Here is a 15,246-nt window from a genome sequence, read left to right on the forward strand (position 1 = left end):
CGGATTTCTGAGTTCGAGGCCAGCCTGGTCTACAGAGTGAGTTCCAGGACAGCCAGGGCTACACAGAGAAACCCTGTCTCAAAAAAATTTTTTTTTCCCAGAAGACACTTAAAAGCTGGATGCAGAGTGTCTACAGGGAGATGAGAGGAGGAGCCAAGCAAGGGAGGCGGAGCCAGGAGGAAGGGGAGGCGGAGCCAGGAGAGGAAACTGCTGGGCAAACCAGTCATAAAACCTAAATACCACCACTGCCTCCAAGTCCACCACCAAAGCGAGCTTGTCTCCAATAAGGTGAAAACTGACACCGAGTTTGTCCTCTGACATCCGCACACATGTGCCTTGACACGCTCATTCATATGTGACTGCGTACCCACTCCAGAATCTGTACACATTCACAAATAGTAAATGTAAGAGAACTGGTTATGGTATAAACTAGTTTATATTTGCTGATTTACAAAAAAAATAAAATAAAGAAGGTTTGCTAAGCAAATAAACTGGAGAGAGAAGCATTGAGCCTATTTAAGATACATCTGTTTTCAAGCAATTTAAAAAGCATAGTAGGAGTGTCATTAGCATATTAACGGGGTGTTAATTACAAAAGAGTCTTTTAACGCAGGTTTTATAAAATCCCCACTTAGTAACCATTAGCTTACGGTACTTGAAACACAAACTATTCACGTGTGTTACTTGGAAGTAATAAAATTGTAATTTAAAAGTAATCTGCCAACTTGTCACGAATTTAAACTGATTTTCCTCTCAATTGATCCAAATGAGTGAGGTTTTGCTATAATTATATATAATGCTGGTAATAATGAGGCTGATTATCAATCTTTCCCTGCTTTTCACCACTCCATCATTACAGATTTTAGGGCGGGAGTGGAGGGAGTTGGGAGGAATGGGGGAGGGGAGGGAAAATGGAGGAAAGAGAAAAGACAGAAAAAAAAACCCTCATCTCCCCCCATCCCACCCCCACCCATCCCCTCTCCCAGCGCTGGAAGAAACCACCACACAGCCTCTTCCTGAACTGAGTGAGTTTAGGCAGAACTGCCCGCAGGGCCTGGCCAAGGCTGTTTGCCTCTGCCTCTGGTCCTGGATGGACAGGAAGCGTGTATTAGGCCATCAGCAATGCATCTTTTTGGTTTCGACCTTCCTTCCCTTTTCAATGGCCACAGCCATAACTCGGGGCGGAACACCCCAGAGGCGGGCAGGCTCATTTCTCCATGTTTTCCACTCTGGACAAATTCCTGTTTCTTCCCTCTTAAAAAATCCAGGAGAGGCTTTGTCTCAGGGTGGGCTTCTAGCTGGACCTGCTTTGGCTTGGGCTTCTCATCACCCGGGAGTCTCATTTCTAATACCTTATTTTCCACACCTGTGGATATCCAGCTCTGCCCTAGAGAAGTGGGCATAGTTTTGTTTTTTCCATCCAGCCCAGATAGTGATGGGAAAGTGCTTTGGAGAAGGTCAACAGTGATTCAAATGTAAAGTATCAGAGCAAATCCTAACTCAGGATGGCTTTTCCGTGGAAGGGAATGCAGGGCAGGGAGGGGCCCTGCACAAGGGAACCGCAGCTGAGGTTTGGACTATGAAGGGCTGGAGTCAGGACTAGGAGTGTCCTGTTAGGAAGAGTCAGGGTCAGGGTTATCCTGAGAGAGGCCAGGAGCTGGATCAGGAAGAAAGAGGGTAGATCTTAGGACTCTGTTAGCAGCTACTGTCATACATCAGAGGCACTGGATTAAACCTAAGCCCTGCTGCTCTCCTTGGTCTCAAATGCCTTATTCCCTTATGTAACTTGTTTGATCCCACTGTCTCGAAGGTTTTACATCCACACAGAGACCATAAGAGTACCAGCCTCAAAGTATCCAACACACGTGTGTGCACGAGAGTATCCTAATGGAGCCCGCTGATCATACAATGAATATAATGGAAAGAGAGGCCCATTGGACTTGCAAACTTTATATGCCCCAATATAGGGGAATGCCAGGGCCAAAAGAATGGGAATGGGTGGGTAGGGAAGTGGGGGGCGCTATGGGGGACTTTTGGGATAGTATTGGAAATGTAATTGAGGAAAATATGTAATAAAAATATATAAAAAAAAAAGAACATGGACAGAATCCTGTCAAACAAAAGAATAAAACTGAACTTTAAGCAAAAAAAAAAAAAAAAAAATATATATATATATATATATATATATGAGCATCCAAGTGCTGTTGGCATGAGGTGAGTTAATGTATGGAAAGTGTTGAGAGCTCTGTCTGGCTCTGAGGCAGTTCCTCAATAATATTAGCTATCATTGTCATTCAGGAGAGGAGACAACACAGAAGTGTCAATTAAAGCCCTTCATATGGCAGTCCCCTGCTGAACTCGCTCGGCAGCCTGCCTGCCTGTGTCTTCAGAGCCAAGTAGGGAAAGGATGTGTAAGTTTTTCTTAAACAAAGAACAAGCCAGGCATCGCATATTCTGACTGTCAGCTTAGGCACGATATCCTTCTACTGGATGAAAGGAGGGGAAGCTTGGGTGTGGGCTTGTCCCCACCGTGGGAGAAACCAGAGTGGGGCAGAGCTCCAGGATGCTCCCCCTCACCCCAACTTAATGTGGAGAATCCAGTCCTGAGAAGCTGCCCCCTTCCCCATGGGTGGGCATTAGCCATTATCAATGGCTCATGACAAGGCGCCTTGCTCTCCTGAGGAGGGATGCCAATGGGAAAACAAACTCTCCACCCTGGCACAGCAGCAAAGGGGTGGGCAAGCCACGCCAAGCCATTTGCTCCCTTGTCTGGCCAGTCAGAAAGACTACAGGCTTGACATTTTACTTTCATTGGCTGAGGATTGGTTGCTAAGCAACCCCTTACCTTGGTAAGAATTCTGTAAGTCCCAGTACTTCTCTCTCCTCTTTCTCAATAAGTATCTGTCTCTTTTTCCTTTCTCCCTGTTTTCTATTTCTTTCCCTCCTCTCTCTCCCTCCCTCTCTCTCTCTCTCTCTCTTTTATACATGCACACACTTCATTTGCTGTTGAGAGATCTCACAGATTTTGTGTTTGATAACTGAAGCACTGATTTCTTATTCAAATACTTTCATTTATTAATTCTACATTCATATATATATTCTATATTTATATAATAATATATGTTAGTTTATATGATATATAATACATTGTATATATTAGTTATACTATATATATGCATATATATATCAGAAGTTTCAATGTTCAATAATTAGCCAACAAATCATATTTTGAGCACATAAACCATATAACTAGAAATAGTATTTTATAGCAGGGGTGCCCAACCTTCTGACATTGTGGCATGTCGTTGGGGTCTACAGATATGTGGGATAACATCCACAGTTACTTCAAGATGCATATGGCCTGTGCTGGCGGGACAAGCAAAGAGGTGACTGACTCCTGGTTACCAGGAATCCTGAAGAGAAGTCATTAATGCTGGCCTGTGTGCCAGGCTGAATTATGAGAGGATAAGAGGGGATGTAAGGAGGTCACTGGGGCACTGGGGTGACAGAAGAGCACCTTAGGCTATTTATGAGCCGGTCCTTCAGAACATTCAATATTAAAACCCCTAGTATGACCAGCTGGTGGTGGCACAAGCCTTTCATCCCAGCACTTAGGAGGCAGTGGCAGGCGGATCTCTGTAAATTCCACACCAGTCCGGTCTACAGAGTGAGTTCCAGGACAGCCACAGGGCTACATAGAGAAACCCTGTATCAAAGCAAACAAACAAAACCCAGTCTTCCTGTAGCAGGGCTTACTAATTGAAATCCTTACGGGAGCTTTCACTTACATTGGACTAATTCATTTTCAGTGCTAGATACTGAAGACAAGGCTTTGTGCACTGCAGGCATATACTATCATCAAGCCACACTCCCTGCCCTTCGATCTCTACAAAACTAACCTTTTTGTTGTGTAGGGCTCTCAATTTCCTTGCAGCCCCTTTCACACCCCCTACAGAGTACTAAGTCTTCCAGATGGTGCCTCCGAGCTCTGGATTTCAGGGACTCTCTTTGGTTCTTTGAGGCAGGCATGGTTGCATCAATCCACAGAATTCTTTAGAGAAGCCCAACAGGACTTAGGTACTAAGAAGAGGAAGAGACCCAGGAGCAGGCACACACAGAGGACACAGCAAGGAAGTTAACCTGCAAGTGAAGGAGAAAGGACCGTGCCAGCATCCTCATGTTGGACTCTCAGCGTCCATTAGCTCTGATGAGGTCAAGTTCATTGTTTAAGACAGCAAGAGTCTACATGGCTGTAAGAGCGGGGCCTAGAGGTCAACCTGGGACAGGTTTCCATGTCAGAGCCACAACATATGTAGACTTTTGGAAAGTGATAGGATTCGTTCTTTATTCTATATATTCTTGTCATGATTTGGCTCTCTAATGATACTCAGCTTCTTAAACTATATTTGCTAGACAGCTTGAAGGACTAACAAAGTCAAGTAGGTGACAGCAGAGCCCCCATAGCCAGTGGTTAAGCTCGGACCATTCCAGACTCCCGTTGCCTGTCCTTTCTCACCAGTGCTTGAAACCTATGCTCCACTCACAGAACAAGCTAGCTGGGAGAACCACAGAGGTGACCAAGCGCTAGCTTCTTGCTGGGAGAAATGACGCCCAGGAAAAGAAAACATGACAGAAGACAATATCCTGAGGAATTTCCATCAATTAAGTCATTTTATAGAGAAGCTGCTGGTTGAAGAAAGAAAATGAACTCTGTGGAGTAGTCTAAGGGCATTTTTTAGGTTTCTGGGTAGTTGTATTACAAGTGATTGAAGATCAAGATGCAGGATCAGAGAGCTAGCGAGGCAGACACGGTGCAGGGGCCAGATCCTCGTATGGAGTCAGCCCAAGTGAACGACTGTTTCAGCTCATGCCTACTGCTGTAACAAGGACCTCAGCCTGGCTAGTTCAGAAATAATGACTTCCTTTACTTATAATTCTTGAGGCTTCAAAGTCCAAGATCAAAGCCTTGAGAGGTTCAGTGTCTAGGGAGGGCTGGCTTTCTACTCTCATCGTGGCACTCGGTCCAGGAATTCTGATCCTCCTAGGATGGAAGGAGTAGAAAAGAGACAAATGCTGTATCCTCACATGCAGAAGAGATTTGGAAGGCTCGCAGCATTCTGAATCTCCTTTAAGAAGGCCATTGCTCCATCCATGAGGGTGCGATCCAAGGCGCTCTTCAGGTCCTCAAACCTTGAGTTTGAGTTCCGTGGTATGGTTTGGAGGGACATACATGGTCAACCCATAGCAGAGTCCAGTATCTTCACTAGAAGCAAAACCACCATTGTCAAGACTGCTTGGTCATTGTGAGGGTCAGAGTTCCAAAAACATTTGTGCAAGATGCATTTGCCTCTTTGAATTTGATTGTTTTTTGAAAGTCTTGTTATAAATTGTCTACCCTTTCTGGGCTCATTGACACATCCAAAGTAAACCACATTAATTTAAAAAAAATAAAAATTGTATTTATTTATTTACTTGCTTGTGTGAGAGCAAGTATGTGAGTGTGTGAGTGAGTGAATGTGTGTGTGTGTGATCATCTGCTGAATATATGTGACATGGATTATGTGGGAGATCAGAAGATGGCCTACAGGAGTTGGTTCTCTCCTTCTGTGTGAGGCCTGGAAAAAGTAATCACATCACATCATTAGGCTTGGCAGCAGGTGCCCTTACCCGGGAAGACCTCTTGCTGGCCCTGTACCTTTCTACGACAGTTAAAAACTGGACAGGAATTCAGTACTTCATCCAGTCCCAACAACCCTCCTGCCTCTGCAGTTCACAGTCAAACTGCCTTCAGTTTTACTAGCTGTAGTAACAATACACCACCCCTTCCCTTCTCCTCCCCTCCTCTCCCTCTCCCTCCTTTCTCTCCCCTTCCCTGCTCCTTCCGTCCTTCCAAAAACAATGAACTCTCTATGTGGTGTATTGTTCCTTGGTTCATGACAAAGTACCTGGGAAAAAGCAACCACTTAAGGGAAGAAGGATCTATTTTGGCTTCAATTTCAAGGGTTGCAGTCCAGAACAGCAGGAGAGGCAGTGCAGTAGGACTAGCGTCTGTCTGTCTGTGATGTAGGGCCACTTTCTCTTATCTAAACAGAGCAGGAAGCAGAGAAAGAGAAAAGTCAGTAGCAGATGAACACACACACACACACACACACACACACACACACACACACACACACACTTGCTCTCACACAAACAAGTAAATAAATAAATACATTTTTTAAAATGGGCATGGTCCTTTTTTTGCTCCTTTTATTTAGTTCCGAATCCCCATCCCTGGGTCATAATGCCTACATTTAGGGTGAGTCTTTCCTTCTCAGTTAAACCTCTCTGGAAACAGACTTGCCCAGGTGTATCTTCTCAGTCTAGTCAAGTTGATAATGAAGACTAGCCATTACACTTTGTAGTTCTCTAAAATCATTGCTTCTAAAAAAAGTTTAAATTCCCTTCAGAATGATATAATTTTAGACAAAAGTAGAATGTTGGGTCCAGGTGGGGATGAGTGTGGGGTCTTAAGTTGAGAATGTTCTCTGCATAAACTGATTGTTCCCTCTTTAATTTTTTGCATTCATTCTCTCTCTCTCTCTCTCTCTCTCTCTCTCTCTCTCTCTCTCTCTCTGTGTGTGTGTGTGTTTAAATACGTAAACCCACATGCCACATACATGTACAAGAGTCAGAGGACAATTTGTGGGAGCCAGTTTTTTTTTTACCTTCCACTATTTGTTTTCCAGGGTTTGAACTCCAGTCTCTAGACCTAGCAATTTGTGCTTTTCCCAAGTGCGCCATCTCGCCAGCCCTAGAGTAACTCCTTTGCGTAGGTAGACCTTAACTGAGGAAGCAGAAGGGCCAAGGGAAACTCGGGTGGGCATCTTCCTAGTGGGTATTTATATTTACAACCCATTCCACAGTTACTTTCTGATGCCTCTTGCTCAACTCCAGAACTTTAACGGGGAAGGCTGTTCCCTGTCTCCTAATCCTAGTACTGATTGCTCAGGACCCAACCTACCTCACATAGAGCGTAGCTCACAGTGTGACCTAGGCAGGCCATGCTGAACACTCCGCTTTCTCACTTTCTGTCTCTGTATATAACAAGGTGCACCGCAGAGTGGAGGGCAGCGATTTTGTGCATGTCTTTGCATCTGACCTTTCAGATCAGCCGCTCAGGGCGGGCTGCTCTTGCTGTGTTTTCTCCTCCTGTTTTGCAGAGACTTGGCTGTACATCTTTGCTGGAGAGAGCGTTCCATGGTGGGCTCTCAAGAGGGCAGGAAAGCACCTGCCCATCTCTTTCATCTTGCATTAGTTACTGGCTACAGGGAACATGGTTCAACTGAGCCTAGAAGTGTAGATAATCACTCTGTCACTACTCCCAGGCTCCTAGAACCTCTTCCATAGGTGCTAGTGGCTCAGTGCCTGTCCCTGCAGCCACCGTGGAAGTACTGTCTACCAGCACAAGTACATGAGTCTTCCTGTGCTTCCCAGGCCCTGGTGCCCACAGAGACATTTCATTCATGCCAATTGGCATATGGGTTAGTGGACTGAGGAAGGGAATCTTGGTGAAGCTCTGGTACCTGTTGGCTCTGTTCCTCACATGGGCATTGACTTGCCCTGCTTGACTGACTGCCCCAGAACAAAGTCACAGAGGTCTGGGACTCGTGGGCGGTGTCATGGTTTGTACTTGCTGTGCATCTTGGTCCAGTTATAGCGGATGCAGATGTAACCTCAGAGAACTAAGACATCATGGAGTTTCCCTCTCCTAGGCCAGCCCCTCTCCTATCCCTGCACTTTGCTTATCTGAGCAACTAGTATTTGTAGAAGAGGCCCAAAGGAGGGAAAGGACCCAGGAAACAAACTTAGGGCTGGGCTGGGCCTGTGTCCACAGGAGCCCTAGCATTGCTTCCTTAATGTCTCACTGTATGTGTTTCCTTTCACAGGCTCCCCTGGTCACACTGGCTCGACGTCCATGAGCCCTTCAGTAGCCTTGCCCACGGGGAAGCCAATGGACAGCCACCCCAGCTACACAGACACCCCAGTGAGTGCCCCCCGGACGCTGAGTGCTGTGGGAACCCCCCTCAATGCTCTTGGCTCTCCGTATAGAGTCATCACTTCTGCCATGGGTCCACCCTCAGGAGCACTGGCAGCTCCTCCAGGAATCAACTTGGTAGCTCCACCCAGCTCCCAGGTAGGTTATACTTCTCCAAGGCTAGTTTAGCCAATCCTTGAGGCCTGACGCTGCTCCTAGCGGGTAGATCACAGACTGGTCCCACACCTGGAGCCTGAGCCATAGGCAAGTGCTCACCGAGGGCTTGCTGAAGCAATTGCATTGGCTCTGGAGCCTGGTTCCTTCAGAACCTCATTGTTTGTGCCTTCAGTTCAAGAAATTCTGTGACCTCACAACAACTTGTGGTCCCAAAGACTGGGACCACAAGGGCACGTTCCTGGTGGGCTTAATGGCTTTGATTTCAACACCTCTCTGAGGGTGTTTGTAGAGACCCCCTTTGATTCTTCTACTGCAATGAGTATCTAGGGCAGAGGTTCTCAACCTGTGGGTTGCAACCCCTTTCTTTGAGGGTCAACCAACTCTTTCATAGGGGTCGCCTAAGACCATCAGAAGATACAGGTGTTTACAATATGATTCATAACTGTAGCAAAATGCAGTTATGAAGTACCAACGAAAATAATAAGGGTTGCAGTATTAGGAAGGTTGAGAGCCAATGATCTAGGGGCTTGGAGAAATGGGCTCTGCCAGCAAGGTGCTTGCCATACGAACATAAGGAACATGCTCAGATTCCCAGCCTCTACCAAAAGGGGGTGGGGCATGGCAGCATGGGCCTGCAGTCCCAGTGTTGGGATAGGAGGGCCTCTGAGGACTTTGTGAGCACCTGTGTCAATCTCTGACCTCAGTACCTATGTGCACTCATGAACGCTTACATACAAACAAGTATCTAGGCAATGAGATACTATATGCTTTTGTTAAAGGGAATACAGAAATGATCAGGGCAAGTCTTTGCTAAGCATTTTTTAACAGAGGGGAAAGGCAGGCACAGCACACAGACAAATCTAGAACTAGGTATCCATACATCCATGCGTGTCTGAGACAAAGAGGAGTCAAGGTGAAAACTTGACCTGAATTCTGAGTGTCTCCTGCTGCAGTGGAGAAAAGGTCTATCACACAGCAGACCTGGGTCACTGTGCTCTGTGGCACCCCCAGGATGGCCAGATGACCTTGCCTTCCCCTCTAAGATTGGCAGCTTTCCTCTCTTAGACTGGTTGGTTAATGCTACAATAATGCTATATGGAAATATAACCCCCAGGCTGGAGTGCTCAGTGATGAAGGGCCCTTACTGCTCTCACGGAGGACCTGAGTTTGGTTCCCAGTGTCCATATCGTGTCTCAGAATTGCCTGTAACTCCCGCTCCAGGGTAGCCAATATCCATATCTGGGTGTCTTAAAGCATCCTCAGATGCTGCACACATGTGAAACACATGCATAGACATAGGTAAAACACACACACGAAATAAAAATTCTTTAAAGAAAAACGATTTCGGTTATCAAAGCTTACAAAAGCAAGTATTGGTCTTCTGCTTTGAGATGCCCGTGCTTCCAATGGGCCTAGCCTGCTAGTCCCTGTGTCTTAGGCTAAAGGAGCAACAACCAATCTGGGAAATGGTTTGTCATGGTCTTTCAAATGAGTGCTGTCTTAGTTTCTTTTCCTGTCGCTGTGATAAAAGTCTCTGGACAAAGACAACTTATGGGAGAAAGGATTTGTTTTTAGTGCACAGTTCTGTATCTCAGTCTGTCCATTACTGTGAAGAAGTTGAGACACATTATAGCCATAGTCAAGAAGCTGAGAGCAGTATAGACTAGTGCCACTACTAGTGCTTAGCTTTCTTTCTCCACGATTATACAGTCCAGTAACCCCTCCCCAAAGGAAAATGGGCAGGTCTTCTCACCTCAGCTAACATAACCAAGATGATTCTCCCCATAGACAGCATGACCAAAGAAAACCATGGAGATGATTCTATTACTGGCGAATGGAGAAACAGGCTGTCCCTATTCTAGACAAGGGCGCAGCACATAGGGCATGGGACTTTAGAAGTGAAGATTTAGAACAAAAATTTTATATACTATACCTTTCTTTCTCCTTCCTTCTGCATTCTTTGGGGGGGAGGGGGGATAACATTGGTAGTCTTTATGATGTTCAGTTTCTATATATACATTATTATGAATGTTTCTATGACAGTTTTTGATGAGGCTAACATTTATAGGTTACTCATAGGTAGAATGAATAAGCCAGCATACGTACTATAATATGGACAGTTACCATCTGATCACCTGAAGGTCAGATTAGAAAAAAAGACTGGTAAGCCAAACGAGTAAGAAAGAACTATCCTACAGCCTAGGAGTTGTGTGTGTGTGTGTGTGTGTGTTTGTGTGTGTGTGTGTGTGTGTGTGTGTGTATGCGTTCCTGTGGGTGTGGAGGCCAGAAGTCAGCTTGGTGTTTCTTCCTCAGTCATTTCTCAACCCTACTTTTTGAGACAGGGTTTAAGCCTGGAGTACAGTGTCTTAGCTAGGCTGGCTGGCCAGTGGTCTATAGGATCAGTCCATCGTCATTCCTAGCATGGGTAGGGGTGGCGTTCAGATGAACTCTACCACCTATGGCTGTGACATGACTGTTGGGGATCCAAACTCATGCTTGCTCAAAAGTCACTTTACCCATGGAATGGCCTCTCGAGTCCTGGTGTTGTGTGTATGTAATACTTTTCGGTCTTTGGTCTTGAGCTGACACATTGGCTCTTTCTCAGCCTTCGGCTTGCTGGTCTTCAGACTATAGCATGACCTTTCCTGGAGTTCGTTTGCAGATCCTGGGACTGGTTAGTCTTCTAAATTTCTTAGAGCCTGTTACCCTGACACCCAGGAAATCAGGGTAGTGAGTATATAGGCGACATCATGCAGAGCAGTCACGTGCTGTGTGGACTACATATGCAAGAACAAAACCCAGGGGGAGCAGAGAAGAAACCATGTACTGCCTGATCATGGGTGCTAGGACCTCAGAGGTGGCCGCTGGAATGTATGTGCCATTCCCAGCCGTTGAGAATGAATGGGGTTTGTTTATTCACTGTCTTTTCTAGAAGCACATTTAAGGAAGGAGAGTCAAACGAAGCCTGATCGTTAGAAAGATACATCTCAGTGTAGCGAGGAAAGTTAGGTTTTGCAAAGGGCATTACCATTCATTTAAATAAATGAGTCCTCGTGGCTCCTGTCTGTAATCCAAATGCCTGGAAGTCTGAAGTAGAAAGAGACCTACAAGTTCAAGGCCAACCTGGGAAGCTGTAGAGTGAGATTAAGGCCCGCCTCGGAGGCTGTATAATGAGTTCAAGGCCAGCCTGGACTACAGAATGAAAACCTGTCTCAAAAAACAAACAAACAAACAAACAAACAAACAAACAAACAAACAAACAGACACAAGAACAGAGGCTGGAAGACAGCACAGGCGGTAAAGTGCTTGCTGCACAAGATTGGGGGCCTGGATTCAGTCCGTAGAACTCACAGATAATGCTGGGTGTGGTACTTGTGCGTGTAACCCCTACACTGCAGAGGTCTCAGTGGCTAACCAGTCTAGCCATACCAGTGAACTCCAGGCCCCAGTGAGAGAACCTGTCTCAACAAAATGAGGTGAAGAGCTACTGAATGATAAATACTCTCAGCGGGTGACTGCTGGTCTCCACATATAGGAACACACACAGGCATGCACGCACGCATGCACGAGCACGCGCACACACACACACACACACGCACGCAGACACACACTCAAGCACTCACATGTGCACACTTACTAAATTAGTGAATAAATGCAAACATAAGTAAAAAACTGTTTGTGAGGGCCTACAGTGCTATACGACACCACCTGGGATTTGGGGATGTAAAAATGGTATAAATGTTGCTGAGCATTCAAAACAAATAAAATCCTAAAGAATAAACAGGATAATTGAAAACAACAATCACTGTTATCTATGAAGACATATAAACCAGGGTAAGTTGGGAGAGTGACAGGTCCTGGGGGTAGAAAGCAGACAGCACTGTCTCCCGGAGGCTGCCTTTAGCAATCACAGCAGAGTCTCCTGACTAAGCCAAACCTGGCCACTAAGTTCATCTCCACAGCCCTGTGTGTCGGAGCCGCTATTCCTGGGCCGTATGCCTGTACAGAGGGATCGGGGTTGAAAGGTCAGCTGAAAGCTTCGGTGCTGGCCAACTGGGCTGTGTGCAAAGGCTGGGCCAAGTTTGGCTTTGGAAGCTATATTAAGCTTGCCAAATGCTGGTGAGGCAGCCCTCAGACTGGGAGCTGCGCTCCGGGCTTGGTCTCCGGAACCACGCGCAACAGAACTTTGCCCAGTTAACCAGATGATACGCGGCTAAAAGGCTTTGGTGTTAATCACGGAGACTCAGAGACCTTGGGTAGGGATTGTTCCTGCATCCTGCCTTCTCGGCTCAGCGCTGGGTGTGTGGGAACTGGCCACTGAAGCATGCTCTTGTGACCTGTGAGTACGACTCCGGAGTGATGAGGGGAGGAAGTGCTTGCTCGTTGTGGGACAGCAGACGGGGTCTTCCACTCTGTTCTGCTTCTTCTCTTTGCATTCCTATGAGTGCACTCTGGGTTTTCCATCTTGAGGAACCAAGGAGAACTGAGCTGGCACAGAGTGGAAGGGACCGTGTGACCTTTCGCTAACCACTTCAGCTTATTTCTGTTTGAGTTTCATTTTCTCTACTGTGGGGCACAAATGCTTGCCCTGATTTTCCTAAAAGGATTTTAATGAATGTCAAAGGAGATGTGGATTTGAAAAGTGCTTCTCGAGGTCTTTAATGCTCTGTGGCAGCCAGAAGATACTGTTAATAATATTATTCTTACATGATACATATTGAACACCAAACCAATAAGGTATAGTGTGTTGCTGAAAGGTTCCAGAGAAGTTTGTCTCAGTCAGTAGTCTCAGAGCCATGTCCTAGGTACTAGAGATTTTATATATATACATTCATGATTGAATCATATCTATATAATATATCATATATATGTGTGTATACATATATCTGCCCTACATATGATACATATGGCATATATGATTATGTGATATATGATTATATGATTCAGTCCCCTTTGGGAGCATCATAGTAGAAAGACCAATGTCTAGATACCAGATATATATCTAAGAGACAACCTAAATACTTTATGTAGTCATCTAGGCTACATATTTCAATGTATGTGTGTACTCACACATATGCGTGTGTGTGTGTGTGTATGTGTATAAAATGCTATATTCTTGTTACTATAATTCTGTTGGAAAGACTCTGAAAAGGTCCCACAAATATCTGGAGTCCCCCACTTCTTTCTCCCCTGCCAACCCACACTGCCTGACTGGGATCCTTATTGATTTGCTTCTGGTTTGGTTGTTTTTGTTTTGTTTTGCTTAGTAATTTATTGACAACTGAGTCCTCACCCTCTCAAATGTTTGCATTTTTTTAATAGCAAATATCTTCATAAAACTGAAAACATTATTGTTGGAGTAGACCTAAAGATCCAATCTGATGATAAATAGAAATCAAACTATAACATCTTCAAAACAAAATGGTTTGGGAGTCTAATATACATGTCCATTAAAAAAAAAGTCTTGGCTAGCTGGACACAGTAGTGCTCACCTGCAGGGCCTGTGCTTGGGAGGCAGAGGCAGGAAGATCATTTCAGAGCGAGTTTGGGATACAGAGTGAGATGCTGTCTTAAGAAACAAATCAGATTTGGTTGAAGCAAATTCAGAATATAAGAAGCCTCAACTTTTTCAAAGCTAGGGAACACACATGTGTGCACGTGAGCACACACACACACACACACACACACACACGCACACGATTTGAAAACCACTGATCTAGTCCAGAGAAGAGGAAACAATCTCTGCTAAGTGGTAGGAAGGACCTGGTCAAGATCTGTAGTGAAGCCGGGCAGTGGTGGCACACGCCTTTAATCCCAGCACTTGGGAGGCAGAGGCAGACAGATTTCTGAGTTCGAGGCCAGCCTGCTCTACAGAGTGAGTTCCAGGACAGCCAGGGCTACACAGAGAAACCCTGTCGTGAAAACAAAAACAAAACCAAAAAACCAAAACCAAAACCAAACAAACAAAAAACCAAAAACCAAAAACCAAACACCAAAATCTATAGTGAGGAAGAGTAGGGCCAAACCAGCTTCCAGGTGGTAGGTTGGACCCATTCCAAGATTAGCGGTGGGGTCTATACCCTGGAACACCGACACTACTCCAAACCTAGCCTGGGTGAAACATTGGAGGCTGGAGACGGCTCAGGAATGGAGCCAGTGTTCTGAAATGGCTCCAGAGGTATGCAGGAAGCATCAGCCACTGGGTCAATCTGCACAGAATAGATGAGCCAGCGTGCTCCTGTCCCAGGCACAGCGAGCGAGCCTGCGTGCAGTGGCAGGTCAGATCGCCTGCTGAATTTCAGCTCTAAAGTGCCTGTTTCAGCAGAGCTGCCTCTAATGGAATGAGACAGTCAAGGTTCAGGGACTCTGGGGCCAGGCAGCTAATAGGCTTGCATTGACGACAGCTGCCTTCCACTGCCCGCTCCCTTTGAATCCCTCGCACCACCGGTGGTCTCAGCCCACACAGGCCCTGAGCTAGCCAGAGGGTCGGATGGAGGAAAGCCACTCGTCCTGAGCACTTTGTCCCACCACCGTCGGAATTCATGGAGAAGTGGGAGAGGAGCTGCTGACTCAGAACGGGAAGAGAATGTGTAAAACTGCTCTGCTCCTTCATGGCTTCCGAGTCAAGGGGGTGGGGCAGGAAGCTTCGAGGACAGGTGAGGGCTCAGTGTCTCCCGCCAGCCCCAGTACCTTGGATCCAGGATCCCGGGCACCTGGCACCAGGCAACTAGACCTAGTGTGTACCTAAGCACGTCTTTCCCATCCTTCCTAGGTCTACTACACCCCTGCTTCATTGGCTGAGTTTGAAAGCCATAATTCCTCTGCTCAAAATTTCCCTAATTGCCATTCTCCTAGCCAGGCGGCGGAGTCTTCAAGGCTACCACGCCTGTCTCTCAACATCACCTGCTATACATATCTACCCCGTGGGCACAGTTGCTCCATAGGTTTTGGGGTGTTATACCTTCACTTTCAAAGCCGTAACCTATCACTAGTCCACCCATCTCCTACCCATTTGGGGGCAGGTTTTATCCCAAGTGCTGCCACCTTCGGGA

General features: G+C 46.1%; 1 protein-coding gene across 2 annotated transcripts in view; it reads left to right on the plus strand.

Annotated features, from left to right (window-relative positions):
* Rxrg (retinoid X receptor gamma) overlaps positions 1–15,246 on the plus strand; it is a 41,326-nt gene that overhangs the window by 7,801 nt on the left and 18,279 nt on the right. Inside the window, exon 2 of one of the 2 annotated variants that reach the window (XM_021157140.2) lies at positions 7,929–8,176. In XM_021157140.2, the coding sequence (XP_021012799.1) occupies positions 7,929–8,176 (248 nt within the window). Of the gene's footprint in view, positions 1–7,928; positions 8,177–12,298; positions 12,534–15,246 lie in introns of those variants that run through there. The other variant, XM_021157147.2, reaches the window with a different exon arrangement.

The sequence above is a fragment of the Mus caroli genome, chromosome 1 (assembly GCF_900094665.2).
Source record: "Mus caroli chromosome 1, CAROLI_EIJ_v1.1, whole genome shotgun sequence".
Lineage (NCBI taxonomy): Eukaryota > Metazoa > Chordata > Mammalia > Rodentia > Muridae > Mus > Mus caroli.